Source organism: Vipera ursinii (assembly GCF_947247035.1).
Source record: "Vipera ursinii genome assembly, chromosome: 2".
NCBI lineage: Eukaryota > Metazoa > Chordata > Lepidosauria > Squamata > Viperidae > Vipera > Vipera ursinii.
This window is the reverse complement of record NC_139513.1, coordinates 33,566,075-33,585,717: the sequence shown is the minus strand read 5'-3', so window position 1 is coordinate 33,585,717 and position 19,643 is coordinate 33,566,075. Positions and strand designations below refer to the sequence as shown.

Genomic DNA, 19,643 nt, shown 5'->3' with positions numbered 1-19,643 from the left:
TGTATATAGGAATACATTATATATAAGTATGATGTGGCTTTGGCTGCATTAGCCATAACTATTTTGATTTTATGCTTGCAAAGAGTGGGAAAGGGACCAAAATACATTAATATTATCCTGAAGCAAAATCTTTCAAGGATGTTAACCTTGTTTAGGATTTAAGATTAACAGAGGATTACAAAGAACTGTTGACTGAAGGAACAGGAACCACGACTTCTCTTGGCGGCTATGGGCTGTTGAGCAGCTGTTGTGTTCCAAGTGCTCTTTGGAGAGAGATGCTAAAGCAGTGGCTAACCCTGTTTAGCAGCAGCCCATGCAAAGCTTGCTAATCTCCATGGCAGTGTCTCCTTGTCTAAATTCATTAGATATTCAATTTCACATGATAAATTGGGCCAGCATGATTTTCGTACCAAGAGGAGGTTCAGAAATTTTCCTGAAGTGGAAATAGGACAGTACAGTAAATAATGGGTAGACTCTTCTATAATCTCCTTGGAAGAAGAGAAGAAGCATATATGATGTGAAAAATGGAGAAATAATGCCCTGTCTAGTTGCTGATGCCCTTCGCTGGAACTGTAGTCTTCTAAGTGCCTCTCAGAGGGACAGCATCCCCAGATTTATGTTTTATTAAAGTGTGTATCGAGGGGCAATATTATTTTGTGATCCTTTAAACACATTTCTTTGGGCAAAGACATTCAGTACCCTGTTTTTAAATAATAGGTCAATGCTTACATTGTTTGAATTCTGAAAAAAAAGAAAGGTATGCAAGGATTGGGTAAAAATGTAAGCCAACTAGTGCAAGAAGGAGTGGAGAAATTCCTTTGCTTTAGGAGACACCACCCGAAAAGTAAGGGATCAGATACAGAGAGGAATCTAAGAGCCTAATAATTAAATGCCCTTATAATTAAGGTATGTACTAGTTTCTGTATCGCGAAAAAGGATAGGAATACTATTAGATACACCTAAAATATAGTGGTCCTTGTCTTAACAATCCCAACTGAGCCCAGAATTTCCATTGCTAAGAAAGACAATTGTTAAGTGAGTTTTAAGACCTATTTTATGATCCTTCTTGCCACAGTTGTTAAGTGACTCACTCAGTTGTTAAGTTACTAAGGTGGTTGTTAAGTGAATGTGGCTTCCCCATTGACCTTGTCAGAAGGTCGCAAATGGTGAACACATGACCTTGGGACACTGCATCCATCATAGATATGTGCCAGTTGCCAAGCATCCAAATTTTGGTCATGTGACCATGGGGAGAGTACCACAGTCATAAAAGTGAAAAACAGTCCTAAGTCATTTATTTTCAGTGCAGTTGTAATTTTAAATGGTGACTAAATGGATGGTTGTAAGTCAAGGATTATTGTAGTTATGGGGAACTTATTTTGAAAGAATTCCATATCACAAAGAGTAGAAATTCCCTATAATCTACTGCATATGAAAAATAAGAAGCTAACTTGGTTTTTAGAAGAGTTAGGATTGCAGAAATTTGTCAACCATCATTTGTACACCAGAATCACCTTCCTCCCAAAAAATGCTACAGTAATTCATGGAGCTGTTGCTGCTATGTTCTGTCAGTTATGTATGTATGTATGTATGTATGTATGTATGTATGTATGTACAGTATGATTGTATAGTGTGTGTGTGTGTGTGTGTGTGTAAAATACACATAACATGTATATATAAAATATATCATTTTTAGTCTTTTATTATTGGTTGCATTGTTTTGTTCTTATTTTGCAAGCTATCCAAGCCTTGCAATGGAGGCAGCATAGATATCTTGTAAAGTTTAAAAAGAAAAAAGAAAAGGGGAAAATAAAGCACTGCCCCTCTTGACAATTACTTTCAAGACAAACGGACTAAGGAACAGAAAGCTGCAAAGTGATTCCGCCATAGAGAAGCTTTGTAGAGAGTGCCAGGACTCTTCAGGGTCATTCAGTGGATCACATTCAGGGTAGATAAAAGCCAGTATTTCTTAAAGGTAGCTTTACAAGACTTCTAGACAAATTGACTGGGGGATGTTAAGCTCTTTTTTTTTCCCCTGATCAAATGTACGTCTGTTCAGAAGTAAATGGTTGGGTGGGGTGGTAGGCAGAATTGAAGCAAACCAGCACCTGAGGAGATGCCGAAGCAGTGCAAACTCTGGGCGCTTTCTTTCTTTCTTCCTCGTTCTGTGTCTGATCCTGTTTTTCTCTCTCAAATATGTAGGTGTAGCAAAGGGATGGAGTTCTCTTGTTAGAAACTTGAGCGTATCTCTAGCATTTCAAATTAAGCTGAGGACCCACCTGAGAGAAACTGATAGTTACGTGCCACCCTGAGGGATAATTATATTCAACTCCTGTCTGATACTGTAATATGTGTTATGCCATTTAAATTTCAATATCTGATTTATGTTTGAATTTTTCTTGAGACCAGTCTACTTGAGAGAATCTCTTTTCTATATGACCCTCCTGCTAATTGAGATCAACCTAAGGGTTTGCCTATGCTTGCCGCAAGCTAATAACTGCATTTTTATTTTGTTTTTTGTTGAGAAGAGCCTTCTCTGGTAGCAAATGAGTTCTTTGAAACACATTTGCTGGTAAATTAAGAGATTGAACCTCTCTGGTTGCTTTCTATTATGCTTTAAATTATTAAATTATTAATTTCAAGTACTGGTTATAAGAAGGATTTGGGGTTTTAAGTTCTATTGTAAATCAGTATGTTTTCTTTAATGAATCAAATGGTTCAGAACGTTACCAGGATTTGTTCAGCCACTCCTATCACATCAGGTTTGCATTTAAACAATTTCTTTACTGTTGTGGTTATTACTGTTAAAACCTTTCTGTGTTTCCCCTCCACCTTCTTCCTTAGTAGAGTATCAAAGAGTTACACTTCTCTTTCTCTCTCTTCTTATAAAAGGGGCTTTGTTCCTGGTACCCTATTCTGAACTATTTCCATTGGACTTCTGCAGTGTTTCCAGCACGTATCTCCCAACGTTCTCATTTTTTTCAGTAGAGCAGATTCAGCTTGCCAAGCTACAGAAAAGACTTTTTCATTAGGAGTTCTTGAGAAGATGCCAGAGATATATTTGGATGTGGTCATAAAGTTAACTGCCATCCAAGGAGCCCCAAACTGTGATGGGGCTATATTCAGTTACTAGAATGTGTCCTTAAGCTACAGCTACTCTTTGATCCCTGGGGGTGTTGCTTTTTGTGTCAGTCTTAACACTTGCCTTAGCATGTTTTTTGATGATTCCTTAGCCAAAGGCCTTAATAGTATTACTAACATCAGTCATGAGTCTGCCCTTTTCACAGATACACACACACACACACACACACACACACACACACACACACACAGAGAGAGAGAGAGAGAGAGAGAGAGAGAGAGAACACCCTTGAAAACTTTCATCAAATATTTTAGTCAGCTACATACATGCATATAATTTCATGGCAATAGAGATATTGTTACACATTAATTAAGGAGTGAAGTTCTGTTGTTGCCAGAGACAAGGATAAAGTTCTGATAAGTGGGCCATTATATAATAGGCGGTGAAATAATTTTGTAATAACCCAAGAAAGGTTATATGACAAGGCAGTTACAACAGGTATGGTAGGGAGCTTGCTGGGAGGGGGTGTGTGAATAACTTGTGAAAAATGACCATTTTGTAGCTGGTCTTCCCCACCATGGTAATCATTTTAAGAATAGGTAAGTATCTCACAGTAGTAATTTTGTGTTCATGCCTATCACCTATGTTCCCACAATGTCAAATGTTGTCATGACCCTCAGATATGGTCTAATCCTGATTAAAAAATAATAATAATCTTACACTTTTGGAAAAGCAAGAACCACTTCTTTTAATGAAAAACAAATGATTGCTGCTACAGGTTCGATACTGTAACTCCCTGGATGAAGAGGAAAAGAGAGAACTCAAACTTTTCAGCAACCAGAGGAAGAGGGAGAACTTGGGCAGAGGCAATGTCCGGCCATTCCCCGTCACCATGACAGGAGCCATTTGTGAACAGGTAGAACAACAACAGCTTCTTCTCCTTCTCCTTCTCCTTCTCCTTCTCCTCCTCCTCCTTCCTCCTTCCTCCTTCCTCCTCTTCTTCCTCCTTCTACAACTACTACTACTATCATGACATGAAAGTGGCTAAACACTATGAGATATGAAAAGCCATAGCAATACATTATGGCAGCAAAAGACTTACTCTTCACTATGACCTTGCAAAAAATTCTTACTCATTAAAAATATCCCCAGGGGTAGGAAAATTAGAGGTGTAGAGTTAGGGTGTGTGGCAGAGTGTTAGTTTAAGGCTGCTAATAGCCAGCTGCAAAAACAGTTTCTCTTGCATAATCCCCAGGGAAAAGGCTGCTTAGGGGGTGCATTGTTAGGCCAGAAAACCATTTGGAAGGCAAAGGAGAAAAGGAACGTGTGCATCAGATTGAGAAAGACTGTTACACGTAGCGTTATGCATCAGCATATGCAGAGGAGTAGTTTAGGTATCCTATGGACTTTGTAGGGGAACCCTGGAACAAAATTGGGAGCGCAGGATACAGTTTTCCACATTTTTGCATTACAAATTGCAACACTGAGTGTTGACAGTTTGCATTTCAGATTTGATTAACATGTTTATATTTAGCGGCAGCGTGGTAAAAAACCATGTAATAAGATCATTCCAAATCTTACTTTCAATACATAAGTTTCCAATTCCCAATCTGTGAAAAAAATATTAATCAAATATGTGCAATGATCCCTAGAGTGGATACCACAGTTTAAACTGCTAAGCATTTCAAGCTATCGTCTCAGTAAGTGTGCAGTGAGAAAGATGTCAGAGGTTTTTCTCTGGAGGCCATTCATACCACCCGTCAGAACTGAATAAATTGCAGCGCTTCATGCCTTCTAGTACCTTCTGTTCCCAAGATGTAAATATTTAATGTTAAAAGTTCAACCCACAACCTGAGATTGAAAGTACTGCGGTTTTATTTATTCGTCACATGTAGAAATCTCTAACCTAAATCAGTTAGAGGCTGGATTCACACAACACTGTTAACCAGGTCAGTAGTTTGTTTTAACCTTAGATTATTTTTATTATTTAATTTTAGAGTTAGCACATTATGTGAACCCGGCCTACTTGGTTAATTCAATTTTACAGGCAAATCCAGAAAGCAACCAGTTAATCATACGGTGTGAATTCTATCAGAATGGAGCATAATTCTTCTACTTCTCCTCCTCTTTTTGGGGGAGGGAAATATGCTAGACCAGGGGTAGGCAACCTCGGCTCTTTTATGACTCATGGACTTCAACTCCCAGAATTCCTGAGTCAGCTATGCTGACTCAGGAATTCTGGGAGTTGAAGTCCATGAGTCATAAAAGAGCCGAGGTTGCCTACCCCTGTGCTAGACCGAAAGGTGCTATTTCCAAAAGGCAAGTAGACTTTCTTGATTTTTTTCCTTTGGAAACATTTCACTTCTCATCCAAGAAACTTCTTCAGTTCTTGGATGAGAAGCAAAAATTTTAAAAGGGAAAAAAAAAGTCCAGTTGTCTTTTGGAAATAGCACCTTTGGGACAATCGTGATCTGGATGATTGAGAATCTCCATGGAAATATGATAGACAACTCTCAGTTTTCTTGATTTTTCTACTATATCAAAGGAAACCTGTGCCAACATCCTCTCTAAGGGAAGAATAGCAGAATGGAATCAGAATCTACCATTCTTGCTCCTGTTTGCTTGCTTCGAACTGTACCCATATAGGAACAGGTTGAGGAGTGAATAAGCATTAATCATTTCATAGTAGATAGATGCTGGAAAGACCTTCTGCAGTCTGTCACAATTGCTTTTGTACCACCACAATCCCTATAATACTGTAATTGGAGAGTGGCTTGACTTGTGAATAACTAGAAGAAAAATTTGCTGATTTTTATCCATGCATCACTTCAGCTTTTTTCAGATGCTGTCATTATTCAATGTTTCTCGCCTGGAAGAATTGTCAGAGAAGGGCCCTCTTTAATTTTTATATTTATCTTAACAGTGTGGAGGCCAAATCAATGGAGGCGACATAGCCGTCTTTGCATCAAGAGCAGGCCATGGGGTGTGCTGGCATCCATCATGCTTTATATGTAGCGTTTGCAATGAGCTGTTGGTGGATCTTATTTATTTCTATCAAGAAGGGAAGATTTATTGTGGCCGGCACCATGCAGAATGCCTCAAACCTCGGTGTGCAGCCTGTGATGAGGTAAGACCAGTCAGGCATATTCGGTACTGGGAAAGGGGGCTTGAATAAGTGGGTAAATCATGTCAGGGATCATGTGTTAGGCAGTAAATCAATCTAGGCTTCCAGATTTGCCTTGCCAGTTTATCTTTGTATCTTGTGGTTTGCAAATGATGAAATGTCTTGGAGCTGCTCTACATATCAGCTGTGGTAGACGCTTTTGGTTCTGACAGCCCATCCAAGTTTTCATGGCTGAACAGCCCTCTACCTCTACCCTGCTGGTGCCCGGCCCTGTTCCCTTACATAAGTTAAGACTCCCACTGCTAACCACTCTTCTCTGGAACCAGCCATTGCTCGAAAAGAATAAAAACATAATTGAACATGTTGCTTTTCTTTTTCCCCCTTCTACAGCTGCCTGTCTGCAGATGGGAGGTGAAAGAGCAGGGAGAATTGCAGTACATTTGGATGAACTTCCTGAAATAAATTTAGGAAAAAGAGTTAATTATACTCCTATTTTATTACTGGAGTGTATTACAATAGCTTCATATCCTGATTATTCTCAAATGATGCGACTGGAAGTTCAGTCCTGTTGAGATAACAGGCTGTCACAAAAGATTCCCCTTGCAACCAGCCTCAGTGTGAAATAGCAATAGCACTTAGACCTATATACCGCCCCATAGCGCTTTATAGCACTCTCTGGGAGGTTTACATTGTCAACATATTGGCCCCAATAATCTGGGTCCTCATTTTAAGACCCCAGGAAGGATGGAAGACTAAGTCAACCTTGAGCTCCCGTCAGGATGGATCGAACTACAGGCTGTGGGGGCAAAACCTGAAAAGAAACCCCTGACATGTGCAGTATAACATAAGCATTTAAGGAAATTATGCATTGTTGCTGTAGTTCCATAACTTGAGAAGTTACAGCTTCTGCTACATGTACACAGCTATGAACTGAGATAACAAAATGGTGTATTGATTACGATGCAAAACAAGCCACTGAGAACACATGAATTCATTTGTTTATCAAATTTCTCACACAAAATATCTCACACGAAGGAACCACTTGGCAGCATACAACAATTACAACAATAGATACATAAAAACCAGTGCTTTTTTTTCAAAAAAAAAAAAAAGAGGTGCCAGAACTCAGAGGTGCTGTCACTGGGAGCGATGCCGGTGTCTTGCTATGGCGTCGCCGCCCATCCTTTGCACCCCCGCCCCTGCAGCTCAGAGCCACATGCGGGGTTTCTCCTCCCCACAGCTGCCATGGGGATACCCCTCTCCGCAGTTGCCACGCCTTGTGCTGAGCCCCCACCCGGAGCTGCTCCAAACCCCAACCCAGAGCTGTGTTCCTCGTGGCAGTGGTCTCCGGCGCCAAACAGCCTCTTTCCAATCACATCCAGAAAAATTTGTAACAAACATTGGAATTCTCAAGGCCATGTTTGGTATTTCCCAGCAATCTGTTACTGGAAGGAAAAAGCAAACCCTGCTGCGTTACTGATCCCAGAGAAGCATTTGCATGTATGCAGGTATCCTTAGGGTGCCATAGTTATGGATGAGAAATATTGGTTGCAAAGTTGGCATTTCTGGATGTAATACAAATATTTTGGACTTATTTTTGTTTGATATTTTTAAAAAGGCATATGCTACTGACTACACTTATGCACATATGTAATATATGCACATATGTAACATCTTTTGAAAGATTATGATTAAACAAAATTTTAAGGTACAGATAATACCACCAGAAATTATTTTAGCCTTTTTAATAAATGTTGTTATTGATGTTAAGCTCACCATGGAAAACATCATATATTGTTATGTATATACTAGGTTAATTATTTAAAGATTGAAGTGCAACATAACTAGATTCTAAATAATCTTATTTTTCAAAACACACAACAGTCCAAATAGTAAAAGTAAAGTCCAAATTAAGAATATTTCATTCTTAAGAATTGTTTAATTTAAAGCAGTTTAGTTGTAATAGATGGTTAGAGATTCAAAATAGTTTTCAAGAGTGTACAAAAGATACTATTTCTTTTCTAGCATCAGCTAAATTAGACATATTACATTGAGAAAAATGTTTCTCATTTCTTTCCTGTTACCTTTATTGATTTCATTGCAGAGATGTTAACATAGGAAATAGATTATTTTGTTATCTAACTTTACCTTCCAAAAGACAGAAGCAGATGAAAAGTGTGAGGTTCTTTCCTGTTGACTTTTTTGAATTAGCTGTTTTAGATTCTAAACGTTTAGTTCCTGAAGAAGTAACCTTGTAAATAATTTTAATGTCCTCCTCTAGTGCAGGATAGGCAACCTTGGTTCTTTTATGATTCAAGGACTTCAACTCCCAGAATTCCTGAGCCAGCATGGCTCAGCTTGGAAACCTCTCTCTTTCCCCTCAGCGTGGCTGGCTCAGGATTTCTGGGATTTGAAGTCCATGAGTCATAAAAAAGAGCCAAGATTGCCTACTCCTAAAGCCAATAGAGGGAGCTTTTTTTTTTGCAAAAAAAAAAAAGGTGCCCGCCATTCTGAGCGTTTTATGAGAAAAAAAGCCCTGATAAAAACACTTATTTTAAAAAAAACATCTCTGGAGAAGAAAAATGTGGCTAGTGTGGCTTGTCTACATTTAAAATTTTCCCCATAAAATAAAGCGCCTGTGTTTTTTATTGGATTCATGAATTGAGGCAGAAGCTGATAGAACTTTATGTTTGATGGCTGCGGGAAGTTCTTTTAGGGTACTAAAAGTGCCAAGAATGTTGCTTCCTCCTGTGTCTTTTTAGATAGGAAGCAGAGTAATTGTTACAATGTGGGACAGGCTGTTTGTGCATGTTGATCTTTGCACGGTGCTTCAGTTTTACCACCACTCATTAGAGTTTTACAATTAAGGTTTTGGATGAGTATTTGTGTTTATCTGCCTGCCTGCCTTTTCTTTCTGTGAATCTCTACACTGAACATCTTGGCAAATGTTCTTCTTTTAATTATCTTTCCCCAAATCAATTAACTAACTAGCATATGGAATGCGTGGATGGCTATCGTTCACTTTCTCTTAGTTTTTCTCTTTATCTCCCATGTTTTCCCTAGGAGGTTTATCACCATAATCTTGTGTCGTAAATGTTTTATCTGCTTTCCTGGCAGCAACATAAGGCTAGGTGTGGCCTAGATCTATCTGTCATCGTTTCTTCTTCACCTGTTTCACAAAAAATCTTCGAAGCTTTAACGAAGCTCTTTCTTAAATCCAGTTTAGAAAAATTATCCAGGTCACTCTCTTGTTATTTGTATATCACTTTTCATTTACTAGTGCAGCAGGCTAAGGCAAAGAGGCAGACCCGGAACCAGCGAAACATGGGGGCTGGAAAAGGGAGAGATTGTATCTGCCCTCAGTGTGGAAGGGACTCGCCACTCTTGAATTGGCCTTTTTAGCCACCCCAGATGCTGCTTTAGGACCTCTTTCCAGAGCACGATACCATCCTCTCACGAGACTGAAGGGTGCCAATGACTTTTCATTATTAAAACATCAGCTGCTTCCTTTAGTACGTCCAGTGTAATGTCCATGTCATTTTCTTACAGAAATCCACATTAATTCCTTTGAGTTCCCTCCAGTGACAATGTTTAAAGTTGTTCTTTTAAAAAAAGATGATGAAGAAGAAGAATTCAAAACAAGAGCATTTTTCAACACAAAGGATTCTTTGTAATTATTTACAAAATCTTACTTCAAATTTATCTGGACCCTCGATCCATTTGTAACTTTTTAAGATCAGAGTTTTAATCACCATTTTGCTCTTTTATGCCACCTCACCCCCCACCCTCCCCAATAACTTAAATCCTTAAACTTACATTTAAAACTTATTTCGCTAAAGATTGAAGGTTAACTAATTTAACTGAAAATCAGTCAACAAGCAATTTCCAAAAAATGATTAGAAAAGGAGGTATGCAATCTTAATGTCCTTTCAAAGGGTGCCAACAGCTGTTTGAGCAAGATGGCTATTCCCTCATTGGCTTTAAATGGGGAGAGACCACAGTCATGCAGTCTCCTCTCAAGGATTAGCTGTCTGGAGCACTTGTGGGTGACCTCAAGTCCTCTCCTTATCTAGAGAGGAATTATCAAAAAGCCGGTGTACTCACCAGCTCTTCATTCCCTCATGGTCGTCTTTTTTTTAACGGAGCCATCTTTCAGTTCACCATTTCTTCCCCAGAAGTTGCAGCCTCTTGTTCCTTTTGGCGATCAAATAGATACCTCTAAACTCTAAATACCCAGCAATTGGTACACAAGCTTACAATGTAGTCATCACTACTGATAACCATTGGTGGTAGTTTTGTTGAAATTTAATGATAGAGAAAAATGCATATAATACCAAATGCTCTTTATCATAGGGAGTCGTGTGCTGACATTAGCAAGGGCCAAATTTAGAGTTAAATCTGTGCAAAAGGTCCAATCAGAGAAAGCTCTCTTGCTTTGACATTTGGTCTTGAATTTCTCATTTCAAAATGCAGTTCCCTATTAATCACACAGCAGTGGTCCTCATTAGCCTGCAATTGCAAATGCTTGAGTCTCCCTTCTCTCTCTCCACCCCCCATTGCTGCCCCCCCCCTCGCCTTCCTTGGAGATGTATAAGTCCTAACCACGGTCAGGGCTTGTATCCTGGGAAGTCCATCTTGGTCTTCTCTTACTACAGGGGCATGTTTTCCACTTTCTACATTCCATTTGCTAAACTAGGAATATGCCATTTCAAGTTAAATGTTATCCTTGAACCGTGTATATATAGCCATTTCCACAGCAACTGCAATGATCTGTTTATGCTGCAGAGGCAGAAAAAGAAGCCGAGGCAGAAGAGTTTTGAGGCAGCCGAACTGTAAAGAAAAAAAAACAAGCCAAATAGATGACAGGAGAGCAAGAAGCAAATGATAAATTTGATAAATTTTACAGAGGAATCATTGAGACTGGTATTTGTAGTTCTGTAGCTTTTCTGACTTGGTACAGCAACCAAATAGCACAGATGGAGACTCCAACAGATGGTTAGAATGCAGAAAGAACAATTGCAACCAGCCTGCCTTCTATAGAAAACCTGCATATTGCACAGGTCAGAAGGAGGGTGAAAAAAATATCTACAGACCGCTCACCTCCTGGATATGAACCGTTTCAGCTCTTTGCCACGGGACAGCCCTATAGGGCATTGACAAGAAGCAATAGGTGGAAACTAATCAAAGAGAAAAGCAACCTAAAACTAAGGAGAAATTTCCTGACAGTTAGAACAACCTGCTTCCAGAAGTTGTGAATGTTCCAACATTGGAAGTTTTTAAGAAGAGACTGGATAACCATTTGTCTGAAATGGTCTAGGGTTTCCTGCCTGAGCAGGGGGTTGGACTAGATGACCTCCAAGGTCCCTTCCAATGACATCATCATCATCATCATCATTATATTCATTAAACATGAACCTCAGTCAACCGAACATTCAAATTGACTGGCATTATGTTGTTGTTGTTATTATTATTATTTGCATACCAAAACAACTGTACACAGGGACAGTTTTTCCCCTCACTCTGCTGTTCACTTATTTCTCACAGTCCTGCCTAATGTCATTGAATACTTACCCATGTACTGTGGCTGGTATTATTATTTATCTTTATTATCTTCTTTACTCCCCTCTTTGTTATTGTTATGCTTTGCATGTACACTGAGAGCTTCTGTACTGGAGACAAATTCCTTTTGTGTCTAATCAATTTGAATTCTCAATCCAGTTCAATTCAATACATATAAACAAATCCTGACTCCTCTTTTTTACAGATTATCTTTGCTGACGAATGCACAGAAGCGGAAGGAAGGCATTGGCACATGAAGCACTTTTGCTGTTTTGAATGTGAAACTGTGCTGGGCGGCCAGCGATACATCATGAAGGAAGGGCGTCCATATTGCTGCAACTGCTTTGAGTCCTTGTATGCAGAGTACTGTGACACCTGCGCTCAGCACATCGGTAAGGGAGCTGTTTAGAAACGCCACCTTTCGCTGCCAGCTGGCTGGTTTGAAATAGGAAAGGCTCAGCCCTTGATGTGAAAAAATAACCACAGTGTTTGTGTGCAGAACCCAAAACATGATAGGGCCTGTCAATATACCATTGCATTATATTGTTGAAGGTGATGTGTGCCTGTAGGCTAGTGGCTGAAACTGTTTTGTTTTAAAAGTACATGACAGGCCCTGGCACTCATCTCTGTCAAGCCTGCAGTAACTCCTTGGCAGATGTACCTAGCTGGGTCCGCAGTCTAAATGCTGGCACCACTGCTTTTGGCAGAGATCAGCTGAAGCCAGTGCCAGCCACTGGTGTGTCCTCTTGTTGCATCAATTCAAATAAGCCATAGATGTTTCCAACCCTCTCAGAGAGAAAAAAGCAAAAGAGGAGGAAGAAGAGAGGGTCAAACAAGTGAGCAAGGAGTAAGCATGATTAGAAAGAAGATGGCATGTCCAACCCATAATAGCAATTCCATTATTACTGTGCTCAGAAAATATTTTGCTGCTATTCAGAAGCCAGCTGGGAAGTAAAAATTACTCCGCATTTAGGAAGGAGTGGGGGGGGAGGAAGGAAGGTAGGTAGGTTTTTTTAAAGTATGTAATACAAGCCTGACAAAAACTAAATGCTAAACCCAATTCAAACCAAATTCCCTGGAGCTAAAGTTTGAAATACTTGAACACAGGTCCCTCTGCCCCCCCCCCCCCACCTTTTCCCTGTGATTCTTAGAGGCTCACAACCAAATGCAGTGACACACTGTTCGTCATGACAATATCCCAGAGTGGGATAGAAAGGAAACAAGGATGCTTGTTAAAACCTGCCTCCTGAAGATAGTAACAAAAGGATTATTCCAACCCCATTTTTTCTAGTGATTTATCACTGTCCCACTTATTCCAACATTTGGCAAGAAGAAATTGCCTGCCTCTGCTCTTCATTTTATAACATAGCTTGAGAAAGCTATTCATTTCTTCGGCAAAAATGTCCAGTTCTAGTTCTGGTCCATTAGAATTCCACCGAAGAACTAGGAAGGCCTGTCACTGAATGTTTTGGTGTTCTGAATTAACAACCATTTTCTAAGATAGCACTGAAGTTACAGACATGGGGAGTTGCTTATACTGTATTTAATTCATGGGGCCATCTAGCTCCGTATCACTGACACAGTCTAGCAGCTGTTTCCCAATTGTCAATTGGGGTATTTCTAAGCTTGCTTGGAGACTTCAGGGATTAAGACTGGGACCTTCTACAACTATATTCTGTCACTGAGCTATGGTCCCTCCATTGGAGCAGATGATTATGAAGATAAATTCAGCCAACTTCAATATAAGTGAACTGAAGACGCTTCTTGGATGAGAAGCGGAACACCTTCAGGCATAAGCAAAAAAAATCCAATTTTTTTATTTTAATTCCATTTATATCCCGCCCTTCTCCGAAGACTCAGGGTGGCTTACAAGCTTAGCAGTAGCCTTCATTCTATGTATATGCCTGCTTATTAGGGCTTTCACACACACCCACACCCAAGCGGCATTATTACAAAGTCAGCTTAATTGCCCCCAACAATCTGGGTCCTCATTTTACCTACCTTGGAAGGATGGAAGGCTGAGTCAACCTTGAGCCTGGTGGGATGCGAACCTGCACTAATTGCAGGCAGCTGGTGTTACTTAAGGAGGCATCAGCCCACTGCTCCACCAAGGCTTTTGAAAAAGGGGACAACCTTTGGGACAACCATGACCTGGACGACTGAGAATCTCCATAGACATTTAGGTGATGGAAAGTTGGTGTTGTGGTTTTCTGCCCATCTTGAGCTTTCTAGTATTCAAAAGCAATTATGTTGAAGTTGCCCCATCCTGGGCTAATGGGAAGGAAGGAGGAGGAGGTTGTTATGAAGTACCATCCTTCTAGCAACATGCCTAGCAACTGCAAGAAATGCATAGGCAATCATTGCCCAAGATCAAGTGAAATCCAACTGTCTGAATAACCAACAGATTTCAAGTGAGACTAGCTGTGTTTGATACACCTGTGTTAAGAGGGAAAAAATGGTTTTTCAAGAGTGACTGAATAGTATACTGTTTAGATGGCATAGATCAGTGTTTCTCAACCTTGGCAACTTTAAGAGGTGTGGACTTCAACTCCCAGAATTCTCCAGCTAGCAGCTGGCTGGGGAATTCTGGGAGTTGAAGTCCGTATCTCTTAAAGTTGCCAAGGTTGAGAAAACTGGCATAAATTATTTGTAGGGAAGAACGATGGAAGAGTGGGGTTCAGTTAGCACATGTTTGATCTGCCTGCTGCTGAAGCAGCATAAAATGTTACAGCATTTTAAAATGACTGAAAAGCACTAGAAATCCTACGTCTAAGTATATTACCTTACACCTGGGAGCAAGAGTCAATTAAGCATGTCTAACTAGCAGGATAATTTAGGAACAAATAATGGTGAGAAGGAAAAAAACCCCATCCTTATGCTAAATCTTTCCGCTATTAGAAATGAGACAAGCTATAATTATGTTATTAAAATAAAACATAAATATCGCAATTTCACCTATTCGGAATAATGGTGCCTCTAAACTGTTTCAAAACTAACCCTTTTCCCCAGAAATATGAACATACATTATCATGAGGATGCATGCTTTATTTGCCAGAATGACTACAGCTGTAGTCTAGCAACATGATGCAAGCTCCACCCCTTTAATGCATGTATGCAGTATTGCAGTGCGTGTAGAAAAGAGGCGGGGCTTGCATCACAATGCTGTACCTCTGCTTTTTTCATTCTGCCCCACCCTCAGTCCCCTGTGGATGCCACTGTACACTGTTATATAAAAAATGCACACACATTTCAATGAGAAACTTTATCACCAGCCACCATGTTTCTGTTGAAGGTAATAGAAACCAAATTTTACAGAGACATAAAGGAATTTGAGTTGGCAGTTCGAAGTTGCTCCATGCAATTTTTTGAATAACGTTATGTCTACTGGCACAGGGATCTAGCAAAAACTTAGCCTTAATAGATTGTGAATTTAATCTGAATTAAAATCAACCTTCAGTTAACTCAGACTTGCTGTAAATATAGTGGCCCAGTACTTTATGTTATGGTGTTTTTATGTGTGTACACCTTAGACTCCTGGTGACTTTTAGGATAAGTCCTTGAAGTTTTATTGGCAAGATTTTCAGAAGTGGCTTCCATTGCCTACTTCCAAGGGCTGAGAGAAAGTGACTGGCTATCCTATCCTCTTTTGCCAACTTGGCTAATTATGATGGTTGAAAGTCACTACAGTTATAGCCCAAGATAGCAGAGCACAGATTTTATACTATCTTTTTTTTTTGCATGACTGTTGAGAATTTAATGAACTGGAACTAATTGTGAAATAGTGGATAATAGTACAACCCACCTGAAGAATTAAAGGGTAGATAGTTCCTTAGAATAATAGAACAGGATATTTTTAAGCAGATGGTCAGTATAAGTATTTGTTTTAGGTGCAAAAACAGCCTTCAGCCCTTTGAAATACTTTATTTCTTAGTTCATCCTCAAAATATCTTCTATCACCAATTTATTTTTTTTCAAAACAAGGAACACCTGATTTGCAAACTATAACAATTTTCTTTTGTGTGTTAGTGTGTGTATGTGTCTCTTATGGATGAGGGTCAGTGTGGTATAGTGGTGCTGGACTGGAAGTGAGAAACATTGATATTCAGGGAATCGGGGAATTAAAGTAGATTGGACTGGATCCCTTCTCGTTGAGCATCAGATCTACTATGGATAAGATTGTCATACATAAATGGAGAAGCCATTATTATTTACAGAAGGGTATCAGTTGAGCTCAGATAACCTCCCCCCCATCAAAGTAGTAAAATGACTCCAATAAGTGCAAAGTAAGCTAAAAAATGTTATGATGACGCAGATCTGTGCTTTATCCACAAATGTGGAGCATGGTACTATCTTCTCCAGTGTTTCACTACCAACAAAGAGAAAAAAATATGTTCCGAAATAACTTCCACGATTTAGAGCCCATGCAAAAGTGATGAAGTTTGTTTGGAACTTAGTAATTCATTTACTAGCTTCTTAACTCAAGACCATACTGATAAACTTTGTTATATAGTCTTTCGTTCCTTCCTTCTTTTTTGCATCCTCTCCTTTACCTTTCTATTTTTCCCCTTTCAGATTTTTTTTTAAAAAATATCCTATTCATGTTATGTTCCTATTCATATTATTAAAATTCATATTAGGCCTGTAGGAAAATCCATATTCAGCTGAAATTTTCAGTTCTGGACAGATGAATATATGAAGTACAGTACTAGCTAAATGAAATAATTAGAAATGCTTTAGTGTGCAACCTACGCTGGAACATTTCAGGACTGAAATGTGGTTTGGATCCTTCTTTTGCTGCAAGGAAAGAAGTAACATAAAACCATGGCCATTAACATTATTTGTATTAAATCTTTGCATATGCTAGAGGAAATAGTACCATTATTATTCATCTGTTTTGACTATCTGTCTCCTGTTCTTATGAACTTGCCAACAATCTTTCTCCCATTTAGAGGAAAATAAGAAAAACTGACAAATTTAAGGTTGGGCAAATATTCATTAAAATTTCTGCTACTGGAAAGTTCATATAATTTATGGAACATCTAAAAAGTACTTGATTCTTTGTACCCTAATTTGTGAAATTGTTAGTTATTATCAGGGATAAAAGCTGATTTCTAGATATTTAGTTCGTTTCTTGAACCTACAGGCCTTGGATTTAGCTGTTTTCCATTTTATTTATTGAATTTATACACTAACCTATCACTGTCGAGTGACTTTCCTGAACAATGGACTTGTTACCAATGTTGATGGCTAAACAACATGTTAATTAATTAGTCAGCACAATTGGCAACAGCCCAGCTGTTTAAACCTATTTGTAGATAATTGTTTTGCTTTTGGTGTACTGCTTTTACAAACTTTTGTTAACCTTTTGAAGCAATTTAAAGAAACATCTAATGGTTACTCCAGGGGGTCTTCAAATTTGGCCCTTTTATGACTCGTGGACTTCAACTCCCAGAATTCCTCAGCCAGGTATGCTGGCTGAGGAATTCTGGGAGTTGAAGTCCACGAGTCATAAAAGGGCCAACTTTGAAGACCCCTGGGTTACTCACTCTGGGCAAATGGAAGGATGATTAGTTTTAGGCCAATTTTTGCAGTCTATTGGGGATAGTTTTCTCATTGTCACAAATTTGCATGTGTTTGATTAAGCCTCACAGCATTCTTTGGTAAAAAGAAATTATTACTATTATTATAAAAATGATGTCCCTATTAATATAAGTAACTGAGTTTAAGAGATAGACTCTCTGAAGAGCAGTGAGGATAAAATTGATTTTTCAAGATGAAAAGTTATAGCAATTGGTGACTCATTACTGTTAGTAATTAGGCCATAGCCATTGACTCACAAAGAGTGTGGTCTGCCAGGAACACAGATTAGGGACGTGACAGAACCATTTTCAAGATTTATCATGTTCACTGACAGTTATCCCTTCATGTTAATCCATATGGGGGAGAAATGAAGAACATGCATTCAGTTTATGTACACATTCATTGGCTGGCTTCCCACATCACGCTTAGTCATTTTGGGGATTCTGTTTGTTTGTTTTGGCTTAGCATGTTATGAAAACTCAGCCATTGTGGTTTGTAATGCATAGATTACAGTTTAGTTTGCCATGAGAACCTAGCTAATAATAGTTATTCAACAGTTAAGAAACCACAGCTTAACAGTGTATGAAGTAGTCACTTCTCAATCTTCTTTCTCATCCTTCTGTGTCATAGTGGATCACTAGAAAGTTAGCTTCAGATCAACACTGTAACTCAATGATCACAGTCAATTCAGCTTGATTATATTTTACATATAAGTTGGTCAGGGCACTTTATTTTTATTTATTTATTTTAATTTCCATTTATATCCCGCCCTTCTCCGAAGACTCAGGGCGGTTTACAAGCTTAGCAGTAGCCTTCATTCTATGTATATGCCTGCTTATTAGGCCTTTTGGGGCCCCCCAAGCAGCATTATTACAAAGTCAGCTTATTGCCCCCAACAATCTGGGTCCTCATTTTACCTACCTCGGAAGGATGGAAGGCTGAGTCAACCTTGAGCCTGGTGGGACGCGAACCTGCACTAATTGCAGGCAGCTGGTGTTACTTAAGGAGGCATTAGCCCACTGCTCCACCAAGGCTCTTTATTGCACATTTTATTGCACATTTCTAACCAACCACTCATTCTGTAACGTATCAGGATCTGCTGGGCACAGTTTATGCCAGCAGCTGCATTTCAGCTTTGAGTAATCAGCTGGTGACCACTTTCCAAAACATAGGTATAGTCAAGTTCTCGACAGAGGATTGACACAGCAAGAGTAACAACTAAAACTGAATTAATTAATTAATATGACTTGATCTAGCTCTGATTAAAGCTCGCCCTCCAGTTAACTAGATCAGACCTTCATCAAGCTAGTGTTAAGACTATAATTTTTCAATATCAGTTAAGATTCTTCATCCTGAGTTCATATGGTCAGTACCGTCTTGCATATCTGAAGGGTATCAGGTAGGGAAGTTTGTCTATTATCCCTTTTTAAATCTCTTCTTATTTAAACGTTTGGAGCAGGCCAGTTGGCCCTTTAAAAATACATCCCCCTGAGGCCCGAGAATGTAACTTTTTGTTTTACTGAAAAGTAAAAAAAACAACAACACTCGACTAAAGGGAGGTGGCAGGAGGTTGTGTTAATTTCATGAACAGTTAGCCTGACCCATGACAAGTAAGCTTCAGGATCCTTTCTGATTGAAAACAGTGTTTCTCATTGTTGAAATTGGCCTAATTCCTTTTTGATAATTGGCCTAATTCTTTCTGATAATCCCCAGGGGGTACTGAATTACGAGCAAGGCACATTGTGTGTGTGTGTGTGTGTTTCTTTTTTTATGCTGTTTCATGGTAGAAGATTGATGACGAAGCTGGCAAGCGGGATAATTCTCCGAGGGCTCAATTTTCTTTCTGTTTCATCAGACAGACTAGAGAAAAAAAAAGATGATTATTAATTTTTTGTGCTCTGGAATCTAATATAAAACCAGAGCAAAGGTATCTAATGATGAGTTCATGCTCTGAATGCTTCTTTCTCTGAAACAGGTTGTAACTATAATATTCCAGAAAAGCCATATAGAGTTCCAATAGAAAAGAATATACGTAGCTCCGGGCTGAACTCTGGAACCTTTGGTGCTCTCTGAGCTTGGTTGTTTGCTTGAGGATATTTCATTCCATTGATGTTGTCTAGTTGTATAATGAAACGTCTGCAAACAAACAAACTCAGGAACCACCACAGGCTATATTTTCAACATTTTTTTCACTATTGGAACTGTTAGCATGAAATAATGGAGCGATGTGTCCCAACACATTTTGCTTCCCCATATAGACTGCTCTACCTATAGAAATCGTTTGCTCTCCATTACAAA

The 19,643-nt window shown here is 39.1% G+C and overlaps 1 protein-coding gene across 1 annotated transcript in view; it reads left to right on the top strand.

Moving 5' to 3' along the window:
- The window catches only part of PRICKLE2 (prickle planar cell polarity protein 2), a gene marked incomplete at its 3' end in the record, with an annotated part of 347,101 nt that overhangs the window by 286,568 nt on the left and 40,890 nt on the right, over positions 1-19,643 (top strand). The window contains exons 5-7 of the mRNA XM_083355977.1: positions 3,861-3,998; positions 6,006-6,209; positions 11,971-12,157. Of these exons, the coding sequence (XP_083212103.1) occupies positions 3,861-3,998; positions 6,006-6,209; positions 11,971-12,157 (529 nt within the window). The remainder of the gene's footprint in view (positions 1-3,860; positions 3,999-6,005; positions 6,210-11,970; positions 12,158-19,643) is intronic.